At 40.2% G+C, this 16,800-nt stretch overlaps 1 protein-coding gene across 2 annotated transcripts in view; it reads right to left on the bottom strand.

Annotated features, from left to right (window-relative positions):
- LOC126184666 (protein phosphatase 1H) overlaps positions 1 to 15,745 on the bottom strand; it is a 182,454-nt gene extending 166,709 nt beyond the window's left edge. For both annotated transcript variants that reach the window (XM_049927147.1, XM_049927148.1), the window contains exon 1: positions 15,437 to 15,745. In XM_049927147.1, the coding sequence (XP_049783104.1) occupies positions 15,437 to 15,687 (251 nt within the window). In that variant the 5' untranslated portion in view covers positions 15,688 to 15,745. The remainder of the gene's footprint in view (positions 1 to 15,436) is intronic.
- Between the last annotated feature and the right edge of the window lie 1,055 nt (positions 15,746 to 16,800).

The raw sequence follows: 16,800 nt of genomic DNA, 5'->3' as shown, positions 1-16,800 counted from the left end.
AGGAAACAAAAGAAAAGTTCGGAATAGGTATTAAATTTCATGGAGAAGAAATAAAAACTTTGAGGTTCGCTGATGACATTGTAATTCTGTCAGAGACAGCAAGGGACTTGGAAGAGCAGTTGAACAGAATGGACAGTGTCTTGAAAGGAGGATATAAGATGAACATCAACAAAAGCAAAACAAGAATAATGTAATGTAGTCGAATTAAATCGAGTGATGCTGAGGGAATTAGATTAGGAAATGAGACACTTAAAGTAGTAAAGGAATTTTGCTATTTGGGGAGCAAAATAACTGATGATGATCGAATTAGAGAGGATATAAAATGTAGACTGGCAATGGCAAGGAAAGCGTTTCTGAAGAAGAAAAATTTGTTAACATCGAGTATAGATTTAAATGTCAGGAATTCGTTTCTTTAAGTATTTGTATGGAGTGTAGCCATGCATGAAAGTGAAACGTGGACGATAAATAGTTTAGACAAGATGAGAATAGAAGCTTTCGAAAGGTGGTGCTACAGAAGAATGCTGAAGATCAGATGGGTAGATCACATAACTAATGAAGAGGTATTGAATAGAATTGGGGAGTAGAAGAGTTTGTGGCACAACTTGACTAGAAGAAGGGATCGGTTGGTAGGACTTGTTCTGAGGCATCAAGCGATCACCAATTTAGTACTGGTGGGCAGTGTGGAGGGTAAAAATCGTAGAGGGAGACAAAGAGATGAATACACTAAGCAAATTCAGAAGGATGTAGGCTGCAGTAGGTTATGGGAGATGAAGAACCTTGCACAGGATAGAGTAGCATGGAGAGCTGCATCAAACCAGTCGCAGGACTGAAGACCACAACAACAACAACAACAACAACAACAACATCAGTACCTCCACTAATAGTGTAACTGGCTTGTTTTCCTAGGGTCATGTATATTTTTTCTGCCATATCTACTGATCATACAACACAGGCCTGTTACATTTTGTGGCCGAAAAGTTATTTCTTCTTGTTTTCACCCCTCATACATTTAGCACTAATACAAATCATTTGATATATTCTCTTATTCCTTTTCTCTAGTATTTTAATTATTTTGATCAATTTTCAAGGATTGCTCTATTTGTGATTTTATAACTTCTATAAACTAAAGTCAGTGACTAATATCAGAGATTGCTAATTTGCCCGTTTTTTTTTTTTATTTTTTTATTGAGACAGCAGAAATCTTATCTCATACTTGATACTGCATAGGAATGCTAACTTCTGCATGCCTTTTGTCTAGCAGCTGACACCCCTCCACTACCTCCAGTTATTGCCACAGGTTATTGAGGAGAGCCAATCAAAACCTCTTTCATGGGGGAATTACATTTCCTTGGAGTTTTTCCAATGAAAGTCAGTCTGACATTTGCTATTCCTAGAACTAGTTTTATATGGCTGTTCCACTAATAAATATTTCTGACACATACTTGAACATATTTTCTGCTCAGAACTGTTTCCAGAAACTTATTGCTAATCACGCAATCAAACACTAATGTATCTTTATGAGCAATATGTTACATTTATTTATAATAAGAACAAGTGTTAATTTCTCAGAAAACACTGCCAACACATTTCACACAATCAACGAGATTATTTACATAAATTATTAATCATTGGTTGGTTGGTTGAATGGGGGGGGGGGGGGGGGGGAGGAGACAAAACGACAATGTTATCACTCTGTTGATTCATGAGTGGTTCATCCAGAAGTAAAGTAAAGACGTTCACTGAGAATGTTTTCTGATCTAGTTGGGAGATTCATAACAGTAAAACACATAAGGCTAAAACTGTAATAGATATCTTTGGTACTGTCAATAATAAAAACAAAATGGACACAATAAGGCAGTCAGCACCTGGGCTCACCGGGGCTCCACATGTGCCAAGAAAAATTCCACCCCTGATACATTACAGTCAAGCGCACTCACTATTCAAAAGAGTGTGACCCCTAGAATAAAAAATTGGATGCAGCAGAAAGAGGGAAAAACTGAATCTAAAAGCAATTAGTACAAAGTAAAAGAGGGATGAAAGACTAGCCTGGTCAAGAAGGTAAAGTTGGGAATCACCCTCCCCCCGCCACCCAGCACGCAGCAGCAGACACCTCGTCCCAACCACGCTACCCCTGCTCTGGAGGTACACTAAAACCTTATCACTGAGAATAAAAACCACTTTCACAGAGAAAATTGAAAACCTGGTCAACCATCTTGAAGTGTCCATCAATATTAGAGGCAATGAGTCCACAAGTCCATACTTAGCACAGAGGGCCAAAAGGAGAGGGTATTTCACCAAGATATGCGCTATTGTCTGTAACCCTCACAACCACAATGTGGGGTGCCTTGTTACACTAAATAAAACCATGGTTAAATTGGTATGAACAATGTGGGGATAACATAGGAGTCGGGATTCATTCTGGGACAAGCAGAAGGAAGACCGACATGCTGCAGTAGTCTCCTTGACTGTGCAGAGTTTATTAGATGAGGCTGTACCCCACCAGATGATGTTCCATTTCCAAGCGAGCAGAGATCTCATGTGAACCTGCAAATCTGCACCTGGGATAAGCAAAGCAAACAGGGAGTGAGTAAGTACTCCTCTAGCCACAAAATCGGTCAATTCATTGCCTGGAATACAAACATGACTTGGGAGCCAGAGAAAGACAACTGAGCATGTAGCACAATGGAGGTATGTGAGAAAGTCTTCAATAGCGGAGCCCAAAGGGTGGCAAAAATAGCATTGGTCAATAACCTGGAGACTGCTGATTGAGTCAGAACACATTCCAGGGAGGCCCATTTAATAAAATGGAGGGCTCTGTTACAGCCTGTCAGTTATGCCAAAACACGACATGTTCCTGATAGCAAGTGGTGTTCCATACCAGCAGGAGATGTAAAAGCATATCCCATCTGATTCACAGTTTTAGAGTCATTGGTGTAAAAGATGATAGCACCCTGGAACTCTTGAAGGACTTGACGTAACAGATGCTGAAAGGTCATGGGGACAACCAAGACTTTAGTACCTTGGGAGAGACTGGTCATAATCTGTGGCCTAGGCGCCATAAAAGGTGGAGTGCATGAGAAAACATGGGGAGTAATCTTACATGAGGGCGGGTTTCAGGAGGGTGACACCCCTCACACACAAAAAGAACATAATACATGGGATGACCAAGGAACTGTCGAATGGCTATTATATAGGATACCAACAGCTGATACCATTGTATATGAAGAGGGAAGATGTCTGCTTTGGCAGGAGACTGCCTACAGGATTCGTTTGAAAGGCACCAGTGGCCAGACACACACCACAAAGGTGGACTGGGTCAAGAAGTTTCAAAGCTGAAGGAGGAACCGAGCCATAAACCTGGCAACCATAGTCCAATGAGGTCAAAACCATGGCTCAGTAAATATGGATGAGAGTAACACAGTCTGTACCCCAAGATGTGTGGGCAAGGAAGCAGAGAGCATTATGCTTCCACATGAAGCTAGCCATCAGGTGATGAATATGGAGCAGCCAAGTTAGCTTTCTGTTAACAAGCAGGCCCAAGAACGTGCTACAATTTCCAGGTGCTGGGTGCCTAATTAGAGTTCCAAGTCAGGATGGGCCGTGGTATGACAGCAGGAATGCATGAGCTGTGTTTTTATAGGAGATAATTGTAAACCATGGGAAAGAGCCCATGCAGAGGACCACTGAATGGCATCTTGGAGATGGTGTTCAGCAAAGGCTATCGAGTTGGAGCTGTACCACATGCAGAAATTGTCAACGTACAACTCAGGGGTGACCAGTGGCCCAAAAGAGATCACTAGCCCATTGACAGAGATGAGGAAGAGTGTGACACTCAACACAGAACCTTGTGGGATGCCATTCTCTTGAACCTGTGGGGAGCTGAGTGAAGTGTCGACTCGACCCAGGAACAAACGGTAGGATAAAAAACTGATATGCATAAAAATCGGTAGGGGGCCTTGAAAACCCCATTCATGGAAGGTAAATGAAGCGTGATTACACTAAGCAGTGTTGTCCACCTTATGCAGGTGGAAAAAAGATTGGGATACGGTGTTGGCGTTTAGATGAAGCCTGTCATATTGCTGCTTCCAAGCTGAGCACATGGTCAGTTGTGGATCATCCCTCCTGGAAACCACACTGACAGGAAGACAAAAGGCACTGAGATTCGAGAACCCAGCATAACTTGCTGGCAACCATCATTTCAAGTGCCTTACAGAGTACTTGGGTAATATATTCCGGAGGTAAAACAGTCTCCCAATCGGATCTCCAGGCAGGGACTACTCAGAAGGACGTCGTTGTCAGGAGAAACAAAACTGGCATTCTACAGATTGGAGCGTGAAATGATCGCTTTATCGGGCAGGTAGGTTAGAAAATTTAAAAAGGGAAATGGATAAGTTAAAGTTAGACATAGTGGGGATTACTGAAGTTCGGTGGCAAGAGGAACAAGACTTTTAGTGAGGTGAATACAGGGCTATAAATACAGAATCAAATAGGGGTAATGCAGGAGTAGGTTTAATAATGAATTAAAAAATAGGAGCACAGGTAAGCTACTATCAATAGCATAGTGAACGCATTATTGTAGCCAAGATAGACACGAAACCCATGCCTACCACAGTAGTACAAGTTTATATGCCAATTACCTCCGCAGATGACGAAGAGATTGAAGAAATGTATGATGAGATAAAAGAAATCATTCAGATAGTGAGGGGAGATGAAAATTTAATAGTCATGGGAGATTGGAATTCAATATTAGGAAAAGGAAGAGAAGGAAAAGTAGAAGGTGAATATGGAATGGGGGTAAGGAATGACAGAGGAAGCTGCCTGGTAGTTTTGCACAGAGCACAACTTACTCATAGCTAACACTTGGTTGAAGAATCATGAAAGAATGTTGTATACATGGAAGAAGCCAGGAGACACAGGAAGGTTTCAGATAGATTATATAATGGTAAGACAGAGATTTAGGAACCAGGTTTTAAATTATAAGACATTTCCAGGGGCAGATGTGAACTCTTGACAAGAACGGGGGAAAGAAATAGAGTACAAGAAGAATGGGTAGCTTTGAGATATGAAATAGTGAAGGCAGCAGAGGATCAAGTAAGTAAAAAGATGAGGGCTAGTAGAAATTCTTGGGTAACAGAAGACATACTGAATTTAATTGATGATGGGAGAAAATATAAAAATGCAGAAAATGAAGCAGGCAAAAAGGAACACAATTGTCTCAAAAATGAGATTGTCAGGAAGTGCAAAATGGCTAAGCAGGGATGGCTAGAAGACAAATGAAAGGATGTAGAGGCATATATCACTAGGGGTACTGCCTACAGGAAAATTATTGAGACTTTTGGAGAAAAGAGAACCACTTGTTTGAATATCAAGAGCTCAGATGGAAAACCAGTTCTAACGAGGGAACCTCCCCATTGCAACCCCCCCCCCCCCCAGATTTAGTTATAAGTTGGCACAGTGGATAGGAATTGAAAAACTGAACACATATCAATCGAGAAAACAGGAAGAAGTTACGCGGAACTACGAAAAAAATAAGCAAAATATACAAACTGAGTAGTCCATGCGCAAGATAGGCAACACCAAGGAGAGTGTGAGCTCAGGAGCGCCGTGGTCCCGTGGTTAGCGTGAGCAGCTGCGGAACGAGAGGTCCTTGGTTCAAGTCTTCCCTCGAGTGAAAAGTTTACTTACTTTATTTTTGCAAAGTTATGATCTGGCCATTCGTTCATTGACGTCTCTGTTCACTATAATAAGTTTACTGTCTGTGTTTTGCGACCGCACCACAAAACCGTGCGATTAGTAGACGAAAGGACGTGCCTCTCCAATGGGAACCGAAAACATTTGATTGCAAGGTCATAGGCCAACCAATTCCCCACAGGAAAACACATCTGATATATTCTATACGACACTGGTGACGGCATGTGCGTCACATGACAGGAATATGTTGTCCACCCACCTAACTTGTACATTTGGCGAATGTGTAAAAAGATTCTTCTACCTTGCCCAATTTAGGTTTCCTTGTGGATGTGACAATCACTCCCAAAAAAGTGATGAAAACATAAGAGTTTGTCACATAAACTGCAACAAATGAATGCAACAATTTCACAGTCGCACAGTTTTCCCTGTGCTCTGTCAAAACATATGTTTTTAACGTTTTCAAATTTTTCCGTGTGTAGACCGTCAAATCCTGCATATGTCCAAGCAAATCTGAACATGTCCTGGAATTTTGGAGAGTGAAGTTGATTATGTGTGAGTGCCTGAACTTTGATAATTGACACACGATCACGTAAACAATACTGCTCTGTGTTCCTGTGCTGCTTTGCAAAATCATAGAATCTTTTCACAAAGTATTTCACTTGGCGAAAACCACACACATCTAACGGTTGCACAAGAGGTGTACAACCTGGAGGAATGGTAATCACATCTACTACCACACTAAAATTGTACAATGCTTGAGCCTTCTGTCCTGTATAGCTGTCAAGGAGTAAGGCAAAATCTGTGTCCGCGTAACGAGCAATCACACTTCATTAAAGTCTTTCACTAGTCTTTTCTCCATTTTTCCTGACGCACTGCAATTCACAATGACATTCGGCGTTTGCGCAAATACCCTATTCACCTGTTGCTGAACTTGCAATCCAAATACACCATTTTTTTCCTGCAAACATAAATAAAATGCAGGTAAAAAATCCTGCTTTGTCCAGAGCATATTGTATGGTATAACTATATGAAGTGGCATGCAGCTGGTCTACATTACATTCCGTGTCGCTTTCTCCAACTAACGATAACGTGTGGGTCGATTTCATTTCATAGTTAAAACTGGACTGATGTGTGTTGATAATATATGTGTCTTCATACTGTTGGAATCTGACATTAGTTTCTGTAACAAACATCTTGGAACACTCCAAAAGTTCTTCCAGTTTATTCGCATAGTTCTAGCTTACATATTTCGTAATATTCCTACTCGTAATTTTGTATTTTCTTTTGAACGTGACAAGCCAATGAGATGAAGCCTTGAAGTCCAGGCAGATTTGTTTAGCATAATGCAATCCCCAAATCTGTAGGTCTGTATTATGCACTGCACTTACTTCATTTCTGGCTTTAACAAATTGTCAGTATATATAGTTTTCTAGTTCACTGAACTTCTGTCTTCGGGTTCCACCTCATTCCACGACATCTTTGCAATGTTTAATTGTGCTTTTTTCCTCCACCCTTTAAATTTCTTAAATTTATTTGTTACTTCACTCCATAATCTATATTTGTGCCTTTTAATTGGTTTGGACAGTAACCTGTATTGGAGAATTTCCTTCAAGTAAGCCAAAGAAATACCATCAGATTGAAGTCATAGTATTTCCTCTTTGTGTTCTTCGTACAGATCGTCAACAATCTCATCATCTGGTACATACAGCCCCGCAGCAATCAGCAAGGTATCGTCATCACCACACGTACTGTTTATCAACAAATATAGGAAATAATCATACAAATATTCGACAATCGTTTGATCCCTTAAGGAACTTTCCAATTCCTTAAAGTTCGGAAAATATTCATTGACCTTGTTATTGAAGTCGCGAGCTATATTTGCTGGATTCATATTGCCCACAGAATACACCTCACGTATTTAATGCACTCTTGTCCAAAGTAGCGAACAGTCAACTGCCAGCCAGGGAGCCTCGTTAGCAGGAATACTCTCTCTTCCGGGCGCTGTAGTCGACTGACGACGTGTGTTTCGATGTTTGTTTAGGTGTAGTGTCCCCATACTACAGAGCAGTTACCTCGCATCGGACGGACATATAATAATTGTCTGAAAATAAAAAATTAAACTTCTCACTCGGGGAAGACTTGAACCAAGGACATCTCGTTCCGCAGCTGCTCACGCTAACCATGGGACCATTGCGCTCCTGAGCTCACACGATCCTTGATGTTGCCTATCTAGCGCAAAGAGAACTCAGTTTGTATATTTTGCTTATTTTTTTCATAGTTCCACACAACTTCTTCCTGTTTTCTCGATTGATCTGTGTTCAGTTTTTCAAGGCCTACCCACTGTGCCAACTTATGACTAAAACTGAGGGGGGTGCGATGGGGAGGTTCCCTTGTAAGCAAAGGAGGGAAAGCAGAGTGGTGGAAGGGGTACATACAGGGTCTATATAAAAGGGCGATGTACTGGAGAGAAATATTATGGAAATGGAAGAGGACGTAGATGAAGATGAAATAGGAGATATGACACTGCGTGACGAGTTAGAAAGAGCACTGAAAGACCTGAGTCGAAACAAGGCCTCAGGAGTAGACAACATTCCATTAGAACTATTCATAGCCTTGGGAGAGCCAGCCATGACAAAACTCTTCCATCTAGTGAGCAAGGTGTATGAGACAATTGAAATACCCTTAGACTTCAAACGGACTATAATTATTCCAATTCTAAAGAAAGCAGGTACTGACAATTGTGAACATTACCGAACTATCAGTTTAATAAGTCACGGTTGCAATACACTAACAGAAATTCTTTACAGGCAAATGGAAAAACTGGTAGAAGGCAACCTCGGGGAAGACAAGTTTGAATTCTGGAGAAATGTAGGAACATGTGAGGCAATACTGACCCTACAACTTACCTTAGAAGATAGGTTACGGAAAGGCAAATCTATATTTATAGAATTTGTGGACTTAGAGAAAGCTTTTGACAATGTTGACTTCAAATTTTGAAGGTGGCAGGGGTCAAATGCAGGGAACGAAAGGCTATTTACATTTTGTACAGAAACCGGATGGTAGTTATAAGAGTCGAGGGGCATGGAAGGGAAGCAGTTGTTGGGAAGGGAGTGAGACATGGTTGCAGCCTATCCCCGATGTTATTCATTCTGTCTATTGAGCAAGCAGTAAAGGAAACAAAAGAAAAATTTGGAGTAGGAATTAAAATCCACAGAGAAAAAATTAAGACTTTGAGGTTTGCCAATGACACTGTTATTCTGTCAGAGACAGCAAAGTAACTGGAAGAGTAGCTGAACAGAATGGACAGTGTCTATAAAGGAGGATAGAAGATGAACATCAGCAAAAGCAAAACAATGATCATGGAATGTAGCCAAATTAAATCAGGTGATACGGAGGTAATTAGATTAGGAAATGAGACACTTACAGTAGTAGATGAGTTTTGCTATTTGGGGAGAAAAATAACTGATGATTGTCGAAGTAGAGAGGATATGAAATGTAGACTGACAATGGCAAGGAAAGCGTTTCTGAAGGAGAGAGATTTGTTAACATCAAGTATAGTCAGGAAGTCTTTTCTGAAAGTATTTATATGGAGTGTAGGCACATATGGAAGTGAAACATGGACGATAAAGAGTTTAGACAAGACGCTACAGAAGAATGCTGAAGATTAGATGGATAGATCATGTAACTAATGAGGAGATATGAAATAGAATTGGGGAGAAGAGGAATTTGTGGCACAACTTGAGTAGAAGAAGGGATCAGTTGGTAGGACACGTTCTGAGGCATCAAGGGATCACCAACTTAGTATTGGAGGGCAGCGGGGAGGGTAAGAATCATAGAGGGAGACCAAGAGATCAATACACTAAGCAGATTCAGAAGGATGTAGGTTGCAGCAGGTACTTCAAGATGAAGCAGCTTGCGCAGGATAGGGTACCATGGAGAGCTGCATCAAACCAGTCTCTGTACTGAAGACCACAACAACAACACACAGAGTATGTTGATCAAGCTAATAGGCCTACAACTGCCGAGATACATTGGATTCTTGTCTGGCTTAAGGACTGGGACAACTATGCTATCTCGCCATTGCGAGGGGAAGACACCTGAGGGCCAAATGTGGTTTAAGACCCTCAGGAGATGGTGTCTTTGGGGAACATTCATGTGTTGGATGATCTGATCATGAATTTAATCATGCCATATGGCTGTCATGGGACAGGGCAAATGTCTGAAGTAATTCCCTGTCAATGAAGGGTTCATTATATGATTCAGCTTGATGGGCAGCGAAATGTATGGGGATGTTTTCAACTTTTTGCATCTGCAGTAGAAAAGTAGCTGGACAGGAAGAGGATGCTGCTAATGTCCCTAAGTGGTTCGCAAGGTGTTCTGCAAGAACTGATGAGTCGATACAAAGACCACCCTGTAGGACAAGACCCAGAACAACTGTTCAACGTTGGTGGCCCATACCAGAAATGAAGAGGCATACTTTCCCAGGGAGAAGACAGAGAACTCCAAGCATTCCTTCTTAATGTATCTGATTACATAGGAAGACTTAGCATGAAGTTGATTACAAGTGATAAGGTTGGTTTGGGAAGGATGTCATTTCAATCGCTGCAGGGCTCATCAGTGATCCTGAATAGCTATTGCAATTTTTTGTCATGGGAAGTGCCCAACACAGTAGCCGATTTGTCTGGTGGCAGCAAGGTCACTGTCACAAAGGTTATCTTGTAGTGATCAATGTAGTAAGGCCACACAATTGGGGGAAGAGATCATTAGACCTATACCTGAAAAGGTGTCACGGGCAGCCCTGAAGTGGGCAGGAGAACCATCACTGAATAGGCGCAGATCATGGTCTGTAACAAGCTGATGAATTAGAAGGCCACTACTAGCCAAAATGGTATTCCCCATAAGGGGTGGTACAGGTTGAAGTCCCCCAGTAGGAAGAAGGAGATGTTGGGTGGGTGGAAGGAGTTGTTGGATTAATGTGGTCAATTCAACATAAGGAAGTGGCCTGCCTGGAGGTTGGTAAACACTGCAAATGGTAATCACTGAGGTTGTTTGCACTCACGAGGCTCTGAGCACTATGGGACTTAACATCTGAGGTCATCAGTCCCCTAGAACTTAGAACTACTTAAACCTAACTAACCTAAGGACATCACACACAGCCATGCCCGAGGCAGGATTCGAACCTGCGACCGTAGCAGTCGCGCGGTTCCGGACTGCAGCGCCTAAACCGCGTGGCCACCGCGGTTGGCTTGCACTCACGCCGTTATTGCCTCCAACAAGGTGTGAAGTGGAATTCATTCACTGATGACATCTATATCCCTCCCAAGACCAGCAAGATTCTGACAGAATGCACAATATCCACAGAGCATTGGAGAATGGTCATCAGTGAGGTGCATTTCTCCGAGAGCAATGCACACTGTAGAAGAAGAAGAAGAAGAAGAAGAAGAAGAAGAAGAAGAAATAAGGTGTTGTAGTGAAAGTAGGTGACAGTAGTACCCATTACAATACCACCAAATGAACACGTCACTGCAGGACAGGTGGACCTGTCATGCAGCATGATCATTGCCTGTCACCAGTGGGGATGGAACAACATCCACAAACATTGACTCACAATCCTACTGCACAGAGGGATCTGGCATCTATGGGGCACTAACATTCGATCTTCGACAGTAACATCTGACAGCTGGCAACACAAACCAAAACACAGTATTGAAACAAGTGTTCAGTTCCTAGTGATGTGAAGTGTGGAAAACAAAACCCAAAATGGCAGTTATAAGAAGAACAACAGTGCCACAAACAGAACTAAAACACAACACGTACAAAATCACCCACGGAACCTGTAAGTAGAATTTTAAATATTACTACCCCATAAGAAAACCAGCCACCAGAACTGTTTATAACCTATGTATACACTGCCCCAATATGTAAACCAAATAGCAAAAATACATACATATTCCAGGCCACTGAAAATGCCTTGCAGAGAATAAAGGCGAAACACGTATGGCACAAAAATTGTGTTTCAGTTGCAGTTAGATGGTCAACAAGTAAAGACTAACAATATACTATAATATTACGCACAACTGAGGAAGACAGGACTACAAAAGTTGAAGATGTCCTATATTTAGCTTGACCTTGTCCTCAACCCCTTACTTCCTGTGGTTGGCCTGTTGGTTTCATTTTATTGCTGGTGTCAAATATTGTCTTGTCATTTTTAGTTTTTTTCACATGCGTATGTAGTGATGTTATGGTTGCCATATGTTGGAAATAGGGGTGGCTGCCACCCTGATGACATCATGGATCAAAGCAAACAGGTGGAATCGAACGCTTCCTTAATGCCTGGAATTCTACCACAAATAAATACACAGAACGGGATTACCAAAGTGTCCGATTCCACCTGCCTGCTTTCACCCATGACATCATCAATATGGTGGAAATGGCTATTCTAAGCGTCTCCAATATGGCGCCTATGATGCCACTACATACATGCGGCAAAAAACACAAAAATATGCATAAATAAGACAATAACATCTCCCTCCAAAAATACAATCAAACTAACGGGGCAGCCGCGTAAAATTGAGGGTTTTAGGGAGGGGTCAAGCTAAATATAGCGGGAAAAAAGACATATCATGATCCCAAAAAAACATAAAAAATAAATAAATAAAATAAAAATAAAATAATTACAAAATCTGCAAGAATCAGACACTTCCCTTGACCTATATAGGTCAACCATAACTATTGATACGAAAAAACTACCATCTACAACTACGAAAAACAAAACCAAAACCACGACACCTCAAAAATTCAAGAGCCAAACATCCCTAAGTAAATTAAAACACGTTCAATACACAATAAAAACACAACAAGATGACATCTACAAACACAACCGACTCATACACTCCACATCGTAATGACGTCACACCCAACAACACCCTTACGCCATGGTTAAAGCAGACAGGTGGAATCGGTCGCTTCCGTTGCCCCCAAAGAACGGCAACATCAAACACAACACATACATCAACCTCAGGAGGAAAGGAAGGTTAGTGTTTAACATCCTGTAGATGGATCTCTGATTTGGAAAGGAAGCTGAATGTGTCCCTTTAACAGGAAGCAAACCAGCACTTGGCTTAAAATACCCCCGGAAACCCTGGTTAACCAGCACACAGCATTACTTCTGAATGTTCAAGTATATGTAAACAATAAAAATTTGTGTGGCCTTGTTTAAGTAGCCGTAGAAAAGCTAGATAATGCTAGCCGGAGGTGGATATGAAGCCTATCATTACTGAACACAATTCCACTCTTAACTGCTGTTCCATCTTGCTCCATAAATTTGACTGAGATATACACAAGATTGTGTCTGCTAGTAAGAATTATGTTGTGCTCTCCCTACCACCACCCCCCCTTCCTTTTTCATACTTGGAGCCCGACATATGCCAAAAATACCCATTGGAGATTTGTTTATTATGTAATGCAATGTATCTTTAACGGCCTTGCAGTTTTATTTTTTACCACAAGGAATTTGGCTGAAGTTTACAATGGGCCACCCATGAGCAGATGCTGGCAATGCCAATGCATGTATGATTAAGAGTGAATGTGTTATTACTTCTGATAATAAAAATTGATCTCTTATCTTCAAAAATCCACCTCTCTAGTACCATGATTAAAACAATAAATAAAAAATAAACAGTGATTCTGAAATTCAGTTGTTCCGCCATCTTCAATTTCCATAGTTTTCCCAGAAGTTTATTAAACATGACATCAGGCTACTGCAGAGATAAGGGATAAATTGAAGCCTTTGATAATGCTTTGGCAACTCACAAAGCATAATGCAACAGATCAGCATATCACCTCAACTAACATTTCGCACACACATTCGTTGGCTTCGCCAAATCACAACCACAATGTCACTTATGAACCTTACCTGCAAGACGTACAATGCAACAGATCAGTCTGTCACCACAATCTACATCCCAAAAAGCAATATGGATGCAAAATATTATTATCAGTGTTCTATTTATACACATCACACACCCCAACACCATTATGACATACAATGAAGCTAACACCAGATATCTGTGGGTTTAGTTGGTCTCAGATCAGTCTGTTATCACAAGTTCTATTTCACATTCACAGATGTTTGCTCCACTGTTATCTTCCAATATAAACTAGTGCTGGAGTTACACTACATAATGGTCCGTCACCACTACATAAAATTCAGGGAGATTGGAGAGTTATCAGACACTAGCCCATAAATCACCACCTAGAATCTGCTGGACAGAAAGTCTTCAACTGAGTCATTGGTGTTTCTTCGAAACTGTGAATAGAATGGGTATTTCACAGACAACCAGAATCACAAAAATTAATAACAGAACATAAAGTCTACAAGAAAAATGGTTAACAGCTATGGAATGGGTGAAGCTAATCTCAATTATTGAATAAGAAGAACAAGGGAATCAATATACACAACTTAACCGACAAATCAGTTAATATATTGTAAACAACACTTCACGGAAAATGAACACACCTCTACATTAGTTTAACACAGTGAAAATAAGACAAATAACTCTACAACAAAAAAGAAGAGTAATTACACCAATCAAACCAAAAAACAACTAATCCCTTAAAAGCATAAATAACAAAATAAGGTGATTAAATGTATCAAGTTTAAAATGTGTGGCAGCCTGGGACATACAATCCTGTCTTTCTTAGACAATGCAGCATAAATATCACTAACCAAGCAAGCCATGTAACTCAAGTCAGAACCTCAATTTATAAAGGAATGACATCACTCCATACACATAAATTTACTGTCCTAGTAGCATCATCGCAATCCAAATCAGCTCTCAAATTTGGGTGGAACTATCATTGTTGTATTGTTAATGGGTGACACGACCAGCTTATCTTAGCTATATGACACATATTTAAAACTTCGAGGTAGAACTTGCTGACGGTTACTATACTAAACAAAATTAACAAACAACGGCAGAAATATGGGAGTATAGAATACGGCTTTTTGGAAACATACCAGCAACCACTTTTTTTTAGCAGCATTCACATAATACAATACTATAATATGCGCTACAAGATTGATCATCAATTTTTACAGCAGCATCTACATTGACCTCCCTATCATCAAGCATTTTTGTTAAAGCAATTCATTGTTACAGCATTTAAAAAAAAAAAAAAAAAAAAAAAAAAAAATGAGCCAGTGAACTGAAGACAAAGACAGGAACTGTAGCAAAATAGAGTGTCATATTAAGAGTAAGCTACATACGCCTACAGCAAACATGCGCATTATGTAAACAGACACCCCATAAAAGAAATTCAGAAACAAGGAAATCACAAATCTGGACTGGCGTGGGAGATCCTCAGTTACATAGAAAAGTCAATTCCAGATTCACAAAGAACTGTTCTATAGTGTTACCTGTCACCCAGATCATATACGTTACAGACTCCAGTTCTGAAATACTTCACATTTCATCAGTATCAACTACACGACTGCAAATATAAACTTTTTGATTGATACCATGACGAGAGCATACAAGAGGGCGAGAACGTGGCTAATTTCGCAGAGTTTTATTTAGGATCTCTTTGCAAAGTAAAACTACTGAATGTGAACTGTACAAGAAAGGTATGGAATAAGGCAATACATGTGCATTCAACAAGATTTTCACTTACAAGCGGGGAGTGAATGGCAAGTACACCAACTACTTGTGTACTTATATGGCGAAGTCTTATTTGTTATACTTACTCCGCATATCCACTGTGCCAAGGCAAACGCGAGGTGTCTCGTGGTACTATGATGGGTCTCGAATGATGATCTGCAGAAACCTGGACCTCTTCGTCAGAAGTAAAACTTAGAAAAAAGGGGCGCTTATATTTGAATTTAAGCGGTTTCTCGAAATCTGGTCCTTTGTCTGCAATTCCTAGCTGTGCACCCTGATCTATATCGCCAGTGCCACTTACAGCGTTAAAAACGGCAACTTTCAGTTTATTAAACATTTTTCACTACTGTTAGCTCACTAATGTCAAACACAACACTCAAATCACACAACACTCACCCAAAGACTCTACAAATATAAACATAAGACAACTGAGCAACGCACCAAAGACCTTCAGAACAATAGGACAACGGCATTGTTAAGTTCATTCGAACGAATATAAATAAAAAACAATCACAAAAAAATTCAAAAGTACTTAACTTGAAAATACAGCATGAAAAAGAAAGTTCTTGTGATATGGACGTGTTACATGCTACACATGCAAGAGCACAAACACCTTTGCCCTATACTTCCTGTTAAAAAAAATATAAAAAAATGTTACCAGTTCCTATTATTCATAACCGCAACCACTGAACAAAAATACGTCCATAGAATTAAAAATCTATAGAATATGATTCTATTAGTTAGTTAAGTTAAAACTTACTATGAGGAGAAAAAAATCGTATGCCTGAATAAAGTACAATCAAAAGATTTTAAATGACGTAACTTATTTCTTTAATTGAAGTCCAAAGACAGTCATGCAACGTCAGAAAAAGTTACCCGTAACCATTACTAACACGACGGTGATACTGACGTTATAGTTTGGACATAATAAAATAAATTATTTCGATGTTTGTTGAATTTTACATTCAAATAAAAAACAAAGAGAGATAACAAAGTTTTAGTTACAAGGGAAATAAATTTTTGTTAGGGTTGAAACATGAATAAGGCACGCCACAATTTGCGCGGGATCATACAATACCCGTTTTCTGTAAGTTGCTTACGAGTGAAAATTTCCTAAAAACTGCATCTTGAATAAAACATTGCATAATTCAACGTAACGAAAAACATCGAAATGCGAACTAAGATGTCTAGCAAACGAACACACGAAAAAGATTATTAATATTTTACATTCTTTTACTTACTCTGCGTATCCGGAATGCCATATCAAAATACCAATTCGAGGTGATATGACTGGGCGTACATCATGGTCTTGGCAGGTTAATAAATCTTCATGAGTTCCAATGTCTAAGAAACGCGGTCTTCGATACCTATGTTTTAAAGGTTTTCTAAGTTCAGCTTCTTCTGCTGCTCTTCTTGCACGTCGAATTTCAGCGATTCGAGCTTCATCGCC

Source organism: Schistocerca cancellata, chromosome 4 (assembly GCF_023864275.1).
Source record: "Schistocerca cancellata isolate TAMUIC-IGC-003103 chromosome 4, iqSchCanc2.1, whole genome shotgun sequence".
NCBI lineage: Eukaryota > Metazoa > Arthropoda > Insecta > Orthoptera > Acrididae > Schistocerca > Schistocerca cancellata.
This window is presented reverse-complemented; position numbering and strand designations above follow the sequence as displayed.